An 18,183-nucleotide genomic window follows, 5' to 3' on the forward strand; every position below is an offset into this window, starting at 1 on the left:
TTTGCCCGGCTTATATTCCAACGTGTAGTCGAACTCGGCTAGGAAGTCTTGCCACCTAGCTTGTTTTGGTGATAGCTTCTTCTGGGTCTGAAAGTAACTCGTCGCCACGTTGTCGGTCTTGATGGTGAAGTGCGCGCCGAGTAAGTAATGTCTCCATACCCGCAAGCAATGGATGATGGCTGTCATCTCCTTCTCTTGCACCGTGTACCGCCTCTCGGTGTCATTCAACTTACGGCTCTCAAATGCTATCGGATGCCCCTCTTGCATTAATACTCCCCCGATAGCAAAGTCGGATGCATCGGTATGCACCTCGAACGGCATGGTAAAGTCGGGTAAGGCCAAGACAGGTTCTTGGCTAACTGCTGCCTTCAGGTTCTCAAAGGCCTTTTGACATTGTTCGGACCACTCCCATGCCTTCCCCTTCTTGAGTAGGTCCGTTAATGGTGATGCTCGCGCTGAGTAGCCCTGTATAAACCGGCGATAATAATTTACTAGACCAAGGAAGGACCTCATCTCACTTACCTTGGTCGGCGGCTCCCACTCGGTTATGGCCTTGATTTTGTTCTTGTCCATTAATAGCTTCCCGTGGCCGATTACATGTCCAAGGAAGTGTACCTCCTCGGTGGCAAACGTGCACTTTTCCTTCTTGACGTACAACTCGTTTTCTCGAAGTATCTTGAACACAATCCTCAAGTGGTCTACATGTTCTCTGATGGAGTTACTGTATACCACGATATCGTCCAAGTACACCACCATGAACTGGTCCAAGTACGGTTGGAAGAGCTTGTTCATGAGCGTGCAGAACGTCGCCGGTGCATTGGTTAGACCAAAGGGCATGACCAACCACTCGTACGATCCGTATCGGGTGATGCATGCAGTCTTTGGCTCGTCGCCTTCTGCTATTCGAACTTGGTAGTAGCCTTTTTGCAAGTCCATCTTCGTGTACACCTTGGCTCCTCCAAGTCTGTCAAATAAATCGGCAATCAAAGGGATCGGGTAGCGATTTTTAATGGTTACCTTGTTAAGTGCCCGGTAATCGACGCACATGCGCAATGACCCATCGTGCTTCTTTTGGAAGAGTACCGGTGCGCCATACGGTGCCTTCGAAGGTCGAATCATTCCCATATCTACTAGCTCCTTGAGTTGCCTTCGAAGTTCCTCAAGTTCGTGTGGGGCCATTCGGTAGGGTGCCAGGGCAGGCGGCTTGGCACCGGGTTCCAACTCGATCTTGTGATCCACCTCACGCCTTGGGGGAAGTTTATTTGGTAACTCGGGCGGCATCACGTCCTTGTTTTCCTCTAGGACTTCACGGATGATCAATGGTAGGTCATCCGTTTTCTCGATCTCGTCATCTTCCTTTAGTATGGCCAAGTAAGTAATGTCCCCTTTCTTGATGCCTTTACCAAGTTGTATGGCCGAGAGTTGTGTGGCATCTCGACCTTTCTCTTTCGGTGCCTCGACCGTGGGGATCATGCAAGGAGATCCTTTCTCCAAGATACAAACAGAACTAAAGGAAGGCATAGGGATAGCGGTTACCTGTCGGAGAAAGTCTAACCCCAAAACGACTTTAAAGTCATCCATGGGAATGACAGAAAAGTTCACTTGGCCCTTCCAAGTGCCTAAGCGTAGCTCGACCCCTCGTGCCACGCCATGGAGTGGTACAGCTTGTGTGTTTACCGTCTTGAGCCATCCTGTGCTCCCAGTGTACTTTAGGCCCAAACGGTTGGCTTCGTCTTTGGACACGAAATTGTGGGTAGCTCCCGTGTCCACCATGGCTCTTGTCGACTTCTCGTTGATCACCGCTTCCACATACATGAGCCCATTACTCGATGTTGGTGTCAATGGCTTGGCCTTCAAGGCGTTTAGAACTTGGAGTGACCCCATCTCGGCTTGAGACTCTGTGTCTTGACGATCGACGATGGCAGACAACGAACCAAGTTTGGGACAGCTACTCATCGGATGTGGTCCTTTACACAAGAAGCATCCTCCTTTGGGAACGAATGCCTTTTTCTTCTCTTCATAGTCCCTTCGGCCCGGACGTCGATCACGATCTCCCTCTTTAGTTTGTGGCCTTCGGTGATCTCGGTCTCGGTTGCCTTGGTAATTCTCCCGCCGTTCTCCCCCACCTTTGGCTGGATACTTATCTTTATTTTTCGTTGCATTGGTGTGGGAGTAGGGTTGGAAGTCGACAAGTGACTCGGCGATGGCAATGGCCTCATCAACCGTTTTAATGTCCCGACGGTGCATCTCTTGCTTGGCCCATCCTTGTAGTCCGTCAATGAAGTAGAACAAGAGATCTTCTTCGGACATATTGGGAATTTGAAGCATAAGAGTTGTGAATTCTTTCACATAGTCCCGCATGATACCCCGTTGCTTCAACTCCCGTAATTTCTTGCGAGCCTCGTAGACCACATTCTCGGGATAGAAGTGCTTCTTGAGTTCTTTCTTGAACTCATCCCACGTATCTACCCGACAAGCTCCTCGCTCAATGTCGGCATGTTTCCTACGCCACCATAACATAGCAGTATCGGAAAGATATAAGGCAGCGGTCTTTACCTTGGCGGCCTCGTCGTTAAGGCCGATTCCCTCAAAGTATTGCTCCATCCGCCATAGGTAGTTTTCGACTTCCTTGGCGTCCCTTGCCCCGTTGAACCCTTGTGGCTTGGGGCACTCGACCCTCGGGGTGGAGACATGGTTAGCGCTCCCGCTAACGACGGCTCTCTTGCAGAGCGTCAAGTCCTCCCGCATCCCCTCGATGCTTTCACGGACGGCTTGGATCATATCCTCGAGCTGTATGAACCGAGCTTCCACCTCGTTGTTGGTCTCTTCGGCATTTCCTTTGAGTGTGTCAACTTGCTCCAAGACATGGTCCTCCAACGTCTTGAAGTCGTGCTGGACCCTCTCCAGCTTCTCGCCAAACTCTGCCACCATCGGTTCTATGGAAGTGCTCTCGCGGGCCTTACTTTGGTCCCTCTTCTTATTCTTGTTGTTGGGTGCAGCTTCTCTTCCACGTTCCTCAGCAACAGTTGACTCGTTCGAATTTCCGGCCATTCCTACAATACACGTGCACGATATTGACGCCTTTACTGGCTCTGATACCAACTGTCACGAACTTAATTGCTCAATAAGCCTCGTGCGGCCTTAGCTCCTTTTCGCCCCTTGCGATAGCTAAGTCAGCCTCACTCGAACTCGTGCTAGAGAAAGGATTGGCAAGGAAACAAAGAAGAAAGGAAAGAACTTAGAGAGAAAGCTTGTTGAATGCTTGAATGCTTACAACTCTTGGATGATTTACAAATGAGGATTCTACACCTATTTATAGCATCCCACCTCCTCAATGGACGGTGGAGATTGATTTGATCCTACGGTAGGGAGAGATTCTCTAGAATTCTCCATTATTTCCTACCTAACATGGAAGACTCTAGAATGCTTCTAGAATATGTACAAGTCTTGAGTGTTCTAGAATAATCTACACTATTCTATCAACCTCCAAGACCAAATGTGGCCCAACATAGCCAAAATAGCCCAAAGTGTGGGGAAAAGGCCCAATTTCGTGACAATAGGCATCTCAACACTCTATAAAAAAAAAACACTACACAATAGATTGAGGCATCTCAATGATATAAGCACATATTGGATGATATTACGTTCTTTGAGAGATAACATGAAAATACTCTTGAAGAATTATAATGTTTAAGAAAAGGAAGTAGAACTATGATATTTGTATGCAATAAGAACACTCAACACTACACAGTATGCTAAAAGAAAGATTTTCTTAGTACAGTGTGACTGTGTGTATAAATAATCTCATTTTTTTATCTTATTTATAAGATAAAGATAAAGGACAAATAAATAAGTTTAATCTCAATATGTCTTTATGTACTCAGTTTATGAGTAGGCTTCGTTATTGTATAATTTAGACTAGAAAATAAGGAGAACTAAATTTGAATTCTCTTTACCTTGAGCACTTATTTTGTATATGGTTCCAAATTAAGCTTTCGATCGAGAAGCTTATCTAAAAATATTTATTTTTTATATGGTATCGAATCAGGCTTTTAAATCAGAAAACTGTCTAAAAAATCAAATTTAGATCTAACCAAAATCTCTTCGAAAACACCATCACTGATACATAAGGGTGTTAGAAAAAACCCGAAACCGTTAACCGGTATAACAATTATATTTAGGGTAAACTACGCCAATGGTCATTGATGTTTGGGTAAGTTCTCATTTTCATCACTAATGTTTCAAAAGTTACAAATAGGTCACTAACGTTATCGTTTGTGACAAATTGGTCACTCGCTGTTAACAACCATTAAGAGACGTCACGAAAATCACACGTGGATCGTTAGCTGCTTACCTGGATGGTTGACCGCCCCTTTGACCGGTGTTTTACCAAATATTTAATGAAAAGTTAATTAATAAAATTAAATGGAAACCCAAAACCACCATTGGCTCTCCTCCATTATATTCAATTAACCCAAAACAGAGGGGTGGGGAAATGGTTTTGAGATTCTTCGGCGGTGGTCGGGATTTTTACGGTGGATTAACCGACAGATCTGTGGGTAGCACTGGCTGCATGAACAACAACAAAGCGACTACACCGTACCGGACACATGTCCCCGAAATGTTCATGGATCCGGCCTCTCAAATTGTTTCAAACGTAAAAACTCCTTAACAATCATCCTGCCCACATTTATCTCCGTTCAGCTAAGCCCAAAACTTACTAGCACACTTCTCCAATTTCTCTCTTGTCTCCCATCGATTTGTCGACCAACTTGTCGTCGCCGGACGTCTTAGGTAATTTCTCATCTCATTCTTTCATGTCGCAGTGATGCGGGTTGCTGCTTTTACAACAACTGAGGCTGCAGCAAATTCCTCTCGGTATCAACTACGACGGCTCCATAATTCAAGCCCTTAATCTCGGTTTACCAGGCAGCCCGTATATGAATCTGATTTCGATATGGGTCGCACAACCGCAAGACCCAAAGAAGAAAATGATGAACCAACTTCAGGAGCTAGAGAAACAGTTGTTAGACGACGAAAATGGTGAATGAGACGCTATTTTGGTTATTACCAATACCAACAGCGAGTGGTATGAAACTATACGATTGGTTCCGGAAACCAAACCAATCTGATTTCCCCCGGAAACCAAACCAATCTGATTTCCCCGTCGCCTACTTCTTCAACCACTTAATCGTCTTCCTCCACGTCATCGATTGCTTATCTAGCTTCGACTAGTTTAAATCAGACAATAATCTAGTTTTTTCAACATGTACCTAAATAACATTCCATAATGAAACAGATAAAGATGCAACCATTAACAGAACACCACAGAGAATCCAACGATCTAATGCTGAGTATAACACAAAGAGTTTGGGTACATGGTTAACCCGGTAATGGTTGCCGTAAAAGAAAAAAAGATTTTCATATAAATGGGCCTTTATACTGTTTTACTACGTTGGCTCCAATGATTGAACCAAGGTGCCAATCACTTTGGCTTGGCTGTCGCTGCTACTCTAATCAGGCTTTGTCATCCTATATGATAATCATGCATGTGTTGTTATTATCACAAGTTTTTCCTTCTTTTTTTCTGAACTGATATAGATTACAAGAAGAATAACATGGCTTTGGGAAGATGAAGAACCTGAGAAGGATGGAACGCAAGAAGGAAATAGACAGGATTAGGAGACCAGTTGCGTATACAACGATGGGTGAGTTTAGCTTAATCCAACCAATGCAAGGTTCTCTGATATAGCTATCATACACAAATCAAACACTAGAAAAGAAGAAGAAGAAATCAGTCGATCGTTTTTCATTTCAAAGAAGTTGAAACAAGGTGAAGAGAGAAGAGAAACGACCCTGTTAAACCCAGTAAAAATATACGCACAAGGAGTGGGAAGGTGAAGATCGGTTGGTCTATTCTGCAGTAACAAACAAACAAAAGATAAAGAAATTGAAGAGAGAGTGGTACACAGAGAAGGGGAAAAGATAAGAGGAAGTTGCAGCCTTGCAAGTACCTTTCCCTATGAAGAAGAAAGGAAAAAAAGGAGTAGCAAGAGAAAGCCAACATTATTGGTGTAAACTACAAAGACAAAAGTGCTCATTCCTCCTGTTATTGCTGTTTTGGCCAGAATAGTGAGTGTTATGGTGCAAGCTTCCATTATCCCCATCACCGTAAAAGGTGCCATTTCACCGACTATTTCTCTCATCGTTACGACCATCTTCCCCGCCATTTGGCCGATGAATGGAAAAGAAGAGCAACGACAAGAAAGACCTCGATGCCACAGACTTCTCTTTGGCAGCGTGTAAATGTGGGGTTTTTATAAAAGATAGAGAGAGTTTTGTTTTGTGGTTAGAGAGAATATCCTTTCAAAAGAGGGTGAAGCAACTGTAGAGAAACCAAGCTGTAATAAATTTCAGTCGGTTAACCATCCAGGTAAGCAGCTAACGGTCCACGTCTGATTTTTGTGACGTCTCTTAACGACTGTTAACGGCGAGTGAACAATTTGTCACAAACGATAATGTTAGTGACCGATTTGTAACTTTTGAAACATTAGTGGCGAAAACGAAAACTTACCCAAACATCAGTGACCATTGGCGTAGTTTACCCTTATATTTAATATGTTAATTAATCGAACTGTTAATACTAAAAGGTTTTGGTTAACTGAACCACTAAAAATGATGGTTAATGATTAATGTTACGGTTAAAAATTTTGATAAACGGTTAATCAACGGTTAACCGTTAATAAATTAAATTTATAATTATATTTCTAATTTATTATATTTTTACATAAATAACTTAAAATAGTTTTCTATTATTTATAATTTTTATATATTTTTAATAAAATTTGTATACAAATAACTTAATATATATTTTTTTTATTATTTTTAATTTTTTATTTCTTTGAAAATATAGAAACATACTTACACCAATATAATTATATGTTTATTAATATGTACTAAGATATTGGGAGATGTACATACTTACATCGGTATAAGTATATGTTAACTGCTACACTTTTTTTATTTTATTTACTTACATCGTTGTAAGATGTGTTAAGTGCTACACTTTTTTATTTTATTCACTTACACCGGTGTAATATGTGTTAAATGCTACACTTTTTTGTTTTATTCACTTACACCGGTGTAAATATGTGTTAAGTGCTACACTTGTTTATTTTATTCACTTACATCGGTGTAAGTTTGTGTTAAGTGCTACATTTTTTTGTAGTATGAATTATGAAAAAAATTGACAAATAATTGTAATAGGTTAACTATAGGTTAACCTGTAATCGAACCATTAATAATGGTTAACCATTAACGGTTAACCGTTTCTTAAAGGTTAGGTTACGATTAGAAAAATCTCATAACCGTTATAATGGTTAACCGACCGTTTAGGCTAAACGATACGGTTAACCGTCCATGAACAACCTTACGGATACCTCTCATGTACCTCTTACTTGCCACAAGTTTGAGAGCAATATTATCAAACATTTCATTAGAAAACATGTTAAGGAATTATGGAGGATATATGGGAAGGAGATATGAAGTATGACTAGTTATTTTATTTTTGGTAGTTCATTTTAATTGATTCTTTTTGGTCAAGGGTGCTCCAAATTAACCACACCAATTATTGAGGGGAGAAATGGGCGTCAGAAAATTCATCCCTTTTGGTTTGTATGGAGAGTCGCACCGATTGTTCTCTCAAATTTTCAATCGAGAAAGACCAAGGAAAGAGAGCCCCATTCTTTAGTATTGCATGGTGATTATACAAATGTCTTTAGTACTGGTGTCAAACTTAGGGTGATGATGACTATTTATAAGTTGATAGAGTCAGCACATCTGACTATCATGTAGTAAATTTATTTGATAGATTATGTGAGTCTATCGGTGATCAGTCAGAGGGATGTAGCTAATCGAAGGACATGGAATTCCGAAGACCTCAGAAGTCAAAAGGCAAGGGAATAACAACTATGCTGTGACTTGCAAATAGAGAGGAGCACGAGATTTTATGCTAGGTGTGAACTTATAAAATTTTAAATGAAAGTGAATTTTTTAAATTTTAGGGGTTGAAATAAATTTTCAATAAAAAATACACTGAAAAAAAAAGAAAATTTAAAAATTTTAGGAATATAATTGTTTCCACCCGTTCCCTTTGATGATCCGTATTTGCAAAATAGATTACAAGGATGTACACTAAATAATAAATATACAATCTAAGGAAATTAAAAATATATTCTTTAAACGTATAATTTTTTTTTTAAAAAAAGTAGACAAATGCTAATTTCTTAACTTATGAAATTAAAATACTACACCAATCCTTATATAGTAGTAGCTTCTGGAAAACATTAGAAGATTCAAATTTCCATATACGGAATGATTAAAACGTAAGGAAGTCTCAATTGGTGAGTTGTAATTTAATCTTAACAGTTTGCAAATTTTAATATCATGCCGTATAATAAGAATGTTAAATTCAATATTCTTCCATTTGAATATCTAGTCATTTTTGCAAAAGTTTGAATTATATACGGAATTAGCCAATTTGTAGAAAGGATACGAGACCGACGATGTTACTTTGAACATTAACGTTATTGACGACTGACCAGAAAATGGTGGGTTAGCTTTTACTTGAATCTTTGAATTTTGTCCGCTAATAACAACGATCAAGGGAGGTATTTATATTTTTTCCTAATGTTTGTGTAGCAATATCTTTTTTTTGCTCTATGCATGAGTTATGCTTCATGATAAGTGATGTCAGCAGAGTGATAAACTTTGCTCATTGTGAAGAATCAAACTTAGAAAGATCTAGACTCGATCAAAGAATGAGAGGGAATTGAGAGTAGGAGCGATGACAATCTAGGGTTTTGAGGGAATTAGGATTGCTGAAAATCAACGAGAAGAGACAAGATTAAGAAAATAGGAATATTATATAAATAATAAGATAGGAATAACTTGGCCAAAATTAGGATTTTGGTGGTGATGGGTGATAATGGTGATTTGATGATGACGACGACGACGATGTTGGTGATTAATAGATAGTTGTCCTACGAACCTTCCTAATTGTAATTAACTAGGTAAACTCGATAATCGACTCTAACCAGCCCTCCTAATCGCAATGAGAAGACAAACTGGAGTGTGAAGATCTCTCTCACGAAGAACTTGAAGAACTTAATGATGAAGAATGCTTCGAAGGCACAAGGCAATCGACACTTGCCAAAAATGAACTCTTGTTGTATTATTAATCAAACAAGTCTGATTTAGGAAGTTGAATGAAACCTCTTTTATATAGGAGATGAGTTCTAAATGTCTTAAATAACTAATGAATAAAATAATAATAAACTGAACATGTTCTAATTCTAATACCTAATAAAATAAAAGTAATAAGAATAATATTTTAATTTGATCTTAATTCCTAATAAAATTATAAATTTAATCCTAAAAGAAATGCATCATCCTATCTTAAATTATATTAAAAATAACCAATAAAAATATTGAAAATTTGTAATATTTATAAAATCTCATATTAATCACGTATATAAATTTTTGCATGCTCTATCTTCATTAAAATGGATGTATATTGAGTTTCCGACATTAGATTAACTCGTTTCAAGTATCGTTGGAAAGATAAGAGACAACCGATCGTATCTCTAGAAGGTATGTCGACCAAATAACACCAGAATCCTATTAAAAAAGTCATCGCAATTATGCTGCTATTCTGCTCTTCTTTTCCAATGCTTGGTTATGTGGATCAATTGGAAGAGATAGTCTATCTTACTTTAATGTAAGCCTTGTGGTGCTTGTATCATCATTTGTCTCTTCAAAGAGATTTGAAATTGAATATGAAACATAAAGGGGAAAACATAAGGATCTTTAAAGAATTCAATCACATTACATATATCTAATATATATGCTTTGAATGTTCAAGACTTTTTTCTTCTAATAGGTTTGAGTAGAAACATTAGTCCAAAGAAGCGTGCATTGTCATCATTGTGCATTCTGGAGCATGTATCATTCCTCCTCTCCTCAAAAGGATACGTTCGCGAATCTGAAAATCCAAAAGAAAGAGAATTATATGTGTTGGAATGAATACTTATGAAACAATTACTCGAATCAATGTGATGTGTCTTTATGCATTTTGGTAGAGGTTTCTTCCTTTTTTGGAACTGATTTATTGTTGTCTTGAAATTCTCTTTTGCATACAAGTCTTGTAATCTGGTGTGTAGGTTGAAATTCAACGTAGCTCAGACCACTATTGGCTCTATTTGTGAATGCTTCATATGTTCTCTCCATGGTGTTACTCACGTCTGGTGAGAATGAGTGTTTAAAAACATGTCAAGTGGTTTGTTCAAGTAATCCCTTAAGTCTCTCAGGTGTGGTTTATGAAAAAAGAATTCTAGTCAGGAGCTTTGTGGACTACATAACTTATTTAGTTGAAAAAGAAACCCATTTACAAGAAAAAAATCATTAAAAACACTTTTAAAAGAATGAGTATATATATATATATATTATAAATCTCTGAGTCATCATGATGTACATCTTTGATATGTTCAATTCTCAGAGTAGTAGTATGCTTTTGATAGGTATTGGTATACCTTCGGGATAATTCATCTTCTACTATATTTTTCTTACGTCGTTCTTTTAATCACTTAAAGGATTTATGGTTAGTATGAGTGACAACTTCAAGAGCCTTAACTTGTAAAAATAAGAAAAAGTAGGTTAGAATATTATTAAAATGAGTAATAACATACTTACATTTGGATTCTCGTAAATCGTGATTCATCACTGATATGGCAGAGTGATTAAGGCTTTCTGGTGGTAACCCGTCAGGAGGGTCACCTAACACCATTAAAAAAATTTGTAAATGAAGAACAAACGTACTAGGCAAGCTTGTAACACCCTAAACTAGTACGCATACAGTCGCCCGATCCGGATGCCATACGGAACCACCGGAGTGGCTGACTAACTTTTTCTCTTCTACTTCTATGACTTTAAGGCACTCATTTTAATAAAACCAACCATAAAATAATATAATAAAAACTTTTCAAAAATATACAGACTCATTCATAACTGACTTTACAACTTAGTCATTACAAATGGGTTTATGAATATACATGCACTTTAAGAAACTGAATGACATTCTCTGCTCTGCACTGGATTTGGACCTTGGTCACTCTAAATCTTCTCGAACTGGCTAATCTACTAACCTGCCAACGAAAACATCCGAAGGCTGAGCTATTTAGCTCAATGCCATACTAACAACTAAATCATACTAATTGTACATCACTGAAATGTTTAAGCTATCAAGTCTGCTGCTATATGGTCTAATGATTTGTTATGTTCTGATTTGCTTTAGTGAGTATACTCGTATACTCACTATCTACTTTATGGTAGACATCATGGTGCAGCTGAGGGTTCTATATATAGGAGCTCACACACCCCTTTAATCTACCGAGAATATGACCCTCGTAATCTCTGCATCGGACACCACACTCTCGACTAGCCCACTCTTTGCTTGTCGGACCTTGTGCCCAAACTAGTTAGCTTAAAGTGCCTTGCGCACTCCCTAAGGATATCCAGACTGAATCTATACTTTCAAATCTGATGTATTTTCTAAAGAAACTCAAGTGCCCTACTCGTTTCTCAAGCATTCAAACAAGGCTAGTCTTATTTGATCCTACGTTATTCTTGTTTCTACATTTGGATTAAACATTAATAAATGTTCTCACTTGTAGTCTTATTTGAGGGAAATTATAATCTTTTGGAAAACCTCAATTACCTCTTTACTTTCTCTTAACTTAAAGCCCATTTCTTAACCTTGGTATCGATACTGGCCTTACAACATTGATACCCTTGCTTGCCTCTACAGTTACTCGTGCTTCAAAGCTCAAACCATACCCTTGGTATCGATATTGGCCTTACAATATCAATACCCTCTCTGCAGTATCGATACCCTACCTAAGGTATCGATACCCCTATATCTATTTTATCCATTTAAACCCAACTTTTAACACCTTTTATAACACTTATTTTAGTGTTTTACACCTATTCGATCCCCTTTATGGTTATAATATGGGTCTAGTACCTCTCGAGCAATGTTTTGACCAAAACAGACTGAAAGTATCAATACTAGCCCAAGAGTAACGATACTCTTGCAAAAGTTTTGATATTTTTAAACATTATATTCTGCCTAGTTTCGAAACTTTCTAGGAGTTTCGAAACTATAACCCAAAGTTTCGATATTCTTAAAAGAGTATCAATACACTTGCCCAGAAACTTACGAATTTGCCCAAAATGACGAAAAAGTATCGATACTATCTCTATAGTATCGATACTCTACCTGCAGAAGTCATAAAACACATACGAAAATGATATATTTCAATCCCAAAGACCTTAGTGAGGTCCCCAAACATTCTTTAAAGTCTTATGTGATTACAAGGAGCATAAAAAAAGCTTTATATCATGCTTATAACATAAATCATGTAATCTACCATTAAACTATACTCACCAAGCTTCAACCATAATTCTCAAGCTAAAATATTAACTTTATAGCTATAGCTCATTTCTAATGATCTACAACTGATAAGAGGAAATTGTAAGTGTGTTACTTGGCCTTCTTGGTTGCTAAACTCCTTTTGAATCAACTAGGATTCACCTTACCTTCATCATTTTCTTTGAAACTCTTTTTCTCCTCTTTAACTAAACCAAGCAAGGAAATGGATTACTACTCAACTAGAGGTTAGAGTAAGCTTAAATACAACTCCTACAACTCAAATCTACCTAAAAACAAGCTTAAAACACTTGATTTCTCTTAACTCCCAAAAACCCATTTTCTAAAACTTACCCAAAACTAAAGATTAAGGGCTTGAAATGATACTTAAGGGATGAGGAATATGATTGTTACCTTGGTTTCTTCAAACTAGGTTTAAGATTCAAGAAGCTTTTATCTTTTTGTTTTTCTCTTGGTAAGGAAGAAGAAGAGAAGAGGAAATATGGGAGATATTTTTTTGTGGAAGGTTCCTATGAAATCTAGCTAAATAAGGGGTTTATAACCTTTAAAACCAACTATAGGTAAACTACATTTTTGGTCCCTCTCATTTTTACCTCTACTTAAAACCATCACTTACCCTTAACTCTTAGGCCTTATTTAAGCTCAATACCTATATAACTTGGTCCAACTATCTTGGGAAGTCTAATTGGCTTAACTTAAAGGTATCGGGTTGACCCCAACTATAGACCTGGGTTTCAGGGCATTAGAAAGCTAGTGTTATTGTTAGAAATCAAAATCAGTGGTTATCTAAAGTGAACAAGAATGCAAGTCTCTTTGTGAAGAAGGTTATTTCTCAATTCTTTTGTGCTCACATATGTATTTTCAATCACTGTTTTCTTCTCACAATTAGATTCGCTCATCTCTAATGAGTCATTATTCTTTTGGCTTTTCTAACTAGTGACCTCTTTTGTTTTTGCCTCATTTTTATTGTCATTTTGTGTTTCCTTACCCTTCTCACACAATTTCATCACTTGACTTTCAAGTGCATCTTTTGTTTCCAACGGTGTAAGGTTACGTGACTGAAGATCGATATCTTCCATTACGATGTTGCTAGCATCAGATTCATTATTGTTAGTGTCTGACTCATTATTCATGGTAGAAGGTGGAGTGGAAGAAGAAGTAGAAGGGCTTAAAGTACCTTGATATTGTTCTTTGAACTGATATCTCCTTTGTTGTTCATTTTCAATTGTGATGGATTTTTTGTAATGAATCATGAAGATCTACTTAGTATTGTTTATCAAGTTCATCATGAATATCTGGATTGAGACCTTTCATGAATCGGTAACAGCAATAATATTCGTCACATATCCTTGCTCATCGCATTAAAGACTCCATCTCTTTATAATAATCATCCACGAATAAATTATTATGTATCTTTATAACAAGGAACCAAATACTATTGAATGTTTAAACTCTTGACATTTATTTGTTCGTTCTTTATTTTTGTATTATTGTTTGTTTGTAGTCGCATTTAGAGCAAATTTGTATATAATATCCATTTCAATTCTAAGCATGACAGTTAGAACTACGGCAAACTCAATTGCTGGTGAAGAAACAGTCGTAAACTTGCTTTACTTTTGCATAATTCTTCGTGTTAGCTATATGTTATTGTTTTTGTCCAATAAGGGTGGATATAGTCTCTTCTATTTTCAAATCAAAAGTTTAGGGGTAAATTTGATATAAAATCATTGTTCAATGACTTATTTGATGCTTTAACACTGGTTTAAGCGTAAAACTGAATATTAACCTTTTTATTAATGTTGTCACATCATCAATTTGACGGAGATAACAGTAGAGTGGCCATTTTGTTAAAAATCTTTAATATTGTGACCAATTTGTTACTTTTGAAATTTTAGTGAGAAAAATGAAAATTTACTCAAATATTAGTAACATTAGTGTAGTTTATCCTTATTTTATTTAGGTCAAAGACACATCAATAAAAGAGGAAGCGAGGCATCACGTGTGATAGGTAAGGCTGTTAGCGAGTGTCGATAATTCAAACAAGAGGCGGCTATTCCACCCGCTCGAGATAATGCCTCCTCCCGTTATTTCCTTCAATTTCCTCTCACGGTTGGCTATCAATTAGCGAGCTATCACAAATAATAGGGCATATTTTTTGCTAGTCCTTAAATTAATTTTAAAAAATCCTTTAAGTTTCAACTTCTTTTTGGAATTAATCTTAATAATGATTTTTTAAGTTTCAGCTTTATAATTCTACCAATAACTACAACAAAAATATATTAGAATTGATAATTATATTTTTAATATAATATCTAAATTATCCATAATCTCTTTCAAGTTCTTAAATCATTATTTGAGTATATTTAAACTTACAATCTCTAAAACCTCTATATACAGTGGTATTTAAACTTTTTTATTAGTCTAGTGTGATTACAAGTAGGGTCGGTCCTAAGCCAGGACAGGAGGGGCATCCACTCAGGGCCCATAAATTAAAATTTTAGTAAAATATTTTTCTTTATTTTTTGATAATATTTTTTAAATAAAGTGTATAATAAAATAATAAGGTAACTGAGTTTATTAAAGTGTCAATTGTTATCATTGAATCTTTATATTAATATTAATAAATTGATCAACTTCTCATACAACTCTAATTTAATATTTCCTTCTCAAAATTTAAAAAAAAATCAATTGAGTCTTTTTAATTTGGGTCTTTACAAATTCCCACCATTAATTCGCCAAATCTATTTCCCAATTTTCCATATTAATCGAAAATTTTATTTACATTATTTTTTTCTTCAAAACACAATGAGAGGAAAAATTAAGTATAATTAGCATGTTTATTTTCTCTTCCATATTTCACAATTCATCTGAAAATTATTACTCTCGCGTTTTAGTTTCTCATATTTCTCACAAACACAAAATCATAATTGTTTATCATCAATTGTGTTGCTTGAATCATATTTAAGATTGTTCTTAAAATTTTAGGTAGACTGTGTTTTCAAGTTCTTTCTTTTGATTTTTATATATTTCCAAATTCTAGATATCGTTCTTTTATTACCAAATGCTATGTTATGTTTTGAGAAAAATATGTTGGAAAATATTGATGTTGACACTATCATCAATGATTTTCATCAAGAAATGCTCGAAGGCAATGTTTTTTTATAAGTATTTATATGCTTAATTTTTTTTTGATATTTTTGATATTGTAATGAATTACTATTTGTTTAATTTCATAAAAATATTCTAATAAAAAATTTATATTACACAATTCTTAAATTTCTTTTTAAATCAGAGGCTCGTTTTTTTTTATTTTTGTCCTGAGCCAAAACATAGTCAGGACCGACCCTAGTTACAAGTGGTAGTATATGTTTTATGAACTCTCAATCATTTGACAATGAACGCTCAAATATCATACAGTTGCTAGTACTCAAACCCATGACCTCTAGAGATAACAATCGCCTCTTTAACCACTAATATCGTTAATTGGTTAAGTTCAATCATACTGATACTTAAATATTTGAAACCTAGTGAAACTGTGAAATAATATACAGAAACATAAATATTTGTGTAAAGGGGGAAAAACAGTTAGATAAGCATGTCTTAGTAATTTAAAATAAGCAATGATGCTTTATTTACATAAAGTAAAAGAACAAGTTGAATTGCAAGAATGAAAAGATTGAGGGGGCTTATTTATGAAACTAATATCTTTAATAACTTCTTTTGTATATATACCGTTTTCAAAACTTGTCTTCCGAACAATAATGCACGCACGAATGAGACCGAAACAGAGGATTATTTAAACATTTTTCATTGTTTTTTATAATGAAGAGAAACTTGGTCTAAAGTCAGGCACTTTGACCTGGCTGCAGCCTATGTAGTTTGTAACCATTAATCGGCTGCTGACGAAAGACCAATTGAATTTTCGCTGATGATGAGCCCCACAGCCCCATCAGATTCATCCCACCGTTGTCTGCTTTTAATTTCTTCAATTATTTTCTTGTCCCTATTATTGCTATCTTCGTCCTCCTTGTTTTCCTATATATATCCGGGTAACCACATTCTAACATTTCAGCTCTATCATATTATCAGCTTCATTCGAAAAGCTCGGCAATTTGCACGTGTGACTCCACAGTTTTTTCTATTAAGAAACAATAGCTATGGAAGCTTACTCTTCTTCTTCGGCTATGAAGGCTCCACAGGCTTCTTCATTTAATGGATCACTTCATTCCGTGCGTAAGCCATTGTCGAAGCCCTGGAAGAAGCCAACTGCACCATTTCCACCAACCCCACCCAAGGTTTACACGGTCGATCCCAGAAACTTCCGTGACTTGGTTCAAAAGCTAACCGGTTCACCTGAGTTCATGCTCCAAACTCATAATCTAACGTCAGCAACTCAGTTCGAGTTGCCTCATCATCATCATCAGCGTCTTCAAAGAGTGGCACCTCCGCCTCTTCACGTGGCAGCATCGCCCTTGTCTAGGGTTGAAGTTTCTGCACCGTTGAATCTGTTTTCGGGATCACAGAACCAGAGTTTCTCTAATAATTCGATGAATACGATAACATCGAATTCACTCGGATTGAACATATCGCCATCTTCTTATAATTGGTGCGCTTTCCCCATTCTCAGTCCCGGTACACTCGCCTCCTTGGAGCAAAGCACTGTTCCTTAGATCATCAACGCTTGATTACTTTATTAAATATATTCTGCTCCTACTTTAGTCCATGCAGCATCAAGAGACTACATTCTTTTGTTATTGTAGTTTACCTATATGTCGTAGAAAAAGTCTTCATCTCTTGATTGTCACAATGTATGCTATTTCACCTAGTCATGAATAAAGCTAGTTGCTTATATTTGGAGATGGACCCAAGATTTTATGCTATGAGATAAACTTATAAAAATTTAGGAGGAAAAAAATAGATAATAAATAGAAAATATAAAAAATATCTAAAATGTATGAAATTATAAAATTTTCAGGAGACGACTGTCTCTACCGGTCTGCTGGACTCCATCCCTGTTTATGTTACCTTCAAAAACAGTCTTAAAGTATGTAGTTCATCGATCTATCCCTTTAAGAAATACATCTGAATTGATCACTGAGTAGTATAATCTATCCCTTACATTGGGTTCATGCATGGTAGTGCTCCCACAGAAGAACAATTATGGGGGAAGAACCCTCTAAATTGAATGAAACCAAAATTCTCCACAATGTACCTAACCATGGAATTAACATTAACTCTAATGATCTTATCACTTGCATGGAGTTAATTAAATCCATTTCTTGGTGTAACTAATGTTTGCCTAATATTATAGTAGAGGGGCTCAAGGGGAACCGGTTAGGACATTAGTAGAGGGATAAGGATTAAAGTTTTATTTGATAAATGAAAAATTAAGTGTTTGATTTAAAGTATATAATTTGTTTGGTATTTTATTCAAAATAATTACTTAGATATACTTATTTTTTTAATAAATATAACATTTTAATAATATAAAGAAATACAATATGTTGAATTTTTCCCAATAAGCATGCATTTATCTAAGTATATTTAATCATATAATTTAATTTAACGATAATTGTCAAAAGGTCAAATAGTAATTAGTGTATAAATTTGATTAATCAATTGTCATTTTATTTATTTTTAATTCGAAATTAACCTAAAATATGTAAAATAAGAGATAA

At 36.3% G+C, this 18,183-nt stretch overlaps 1 protein-coding gene and 1 pseudogene across 1 annotated transcript; one reads left to right on the plus strand and one right to left on the minus strand.

Moving 5' to 3' along the window:
- Window positions 1-5,273: 5,273 nt before the first annotated feature.
- On the minus strand, window positions 5,274-6,305 carry LOC120138161 (annotated as a pseudogene).
- Window positions 6,306-16,662: 10,357 nt separating this feature from the next.
- On the plus strand, window positions 16,663-17,175 carry LOC120138215. Its single transcript, XM_039153766.1, has one exon. It carries the CDS (start codon window positions 16,663-16,665, stop codon window positions 17,173-17,175), a length of 513 nt encoding a protein of 170 aa, XP_039009697.1.
- The last annotated feature ends 1,008 nt before the right edge of the window (window positions 17,176-18,183 follow it).

This window comes from Hibiscus syriacus, unplaced genomic scaffold, assembly GCF_006381635.1.
Source record: "Hibiscus syriacus cultivar Baekdansim isolate YM2019G1 unplaced genomic scaffold, ASM638163v2 tig00110678_pilon, whole genome shotgun sequence".
Taxonomy (NCBI): Eukaryota; Viridiplantae; Streptophyta; class Magnoliopsida; order Malvales; family Malvaceae; genus Hibiscus; species Hibiscus syriacus.

Excerpts from the sequence above, each read along its gene's own strand:
- LOC120138215 (XM_039153766.1), top strand. The coding sequence starts at position 16,663 with ATGGAAGCTTACTCTTCTTCTTCGGCTATGAAGGCTCCACAGGCTTCT.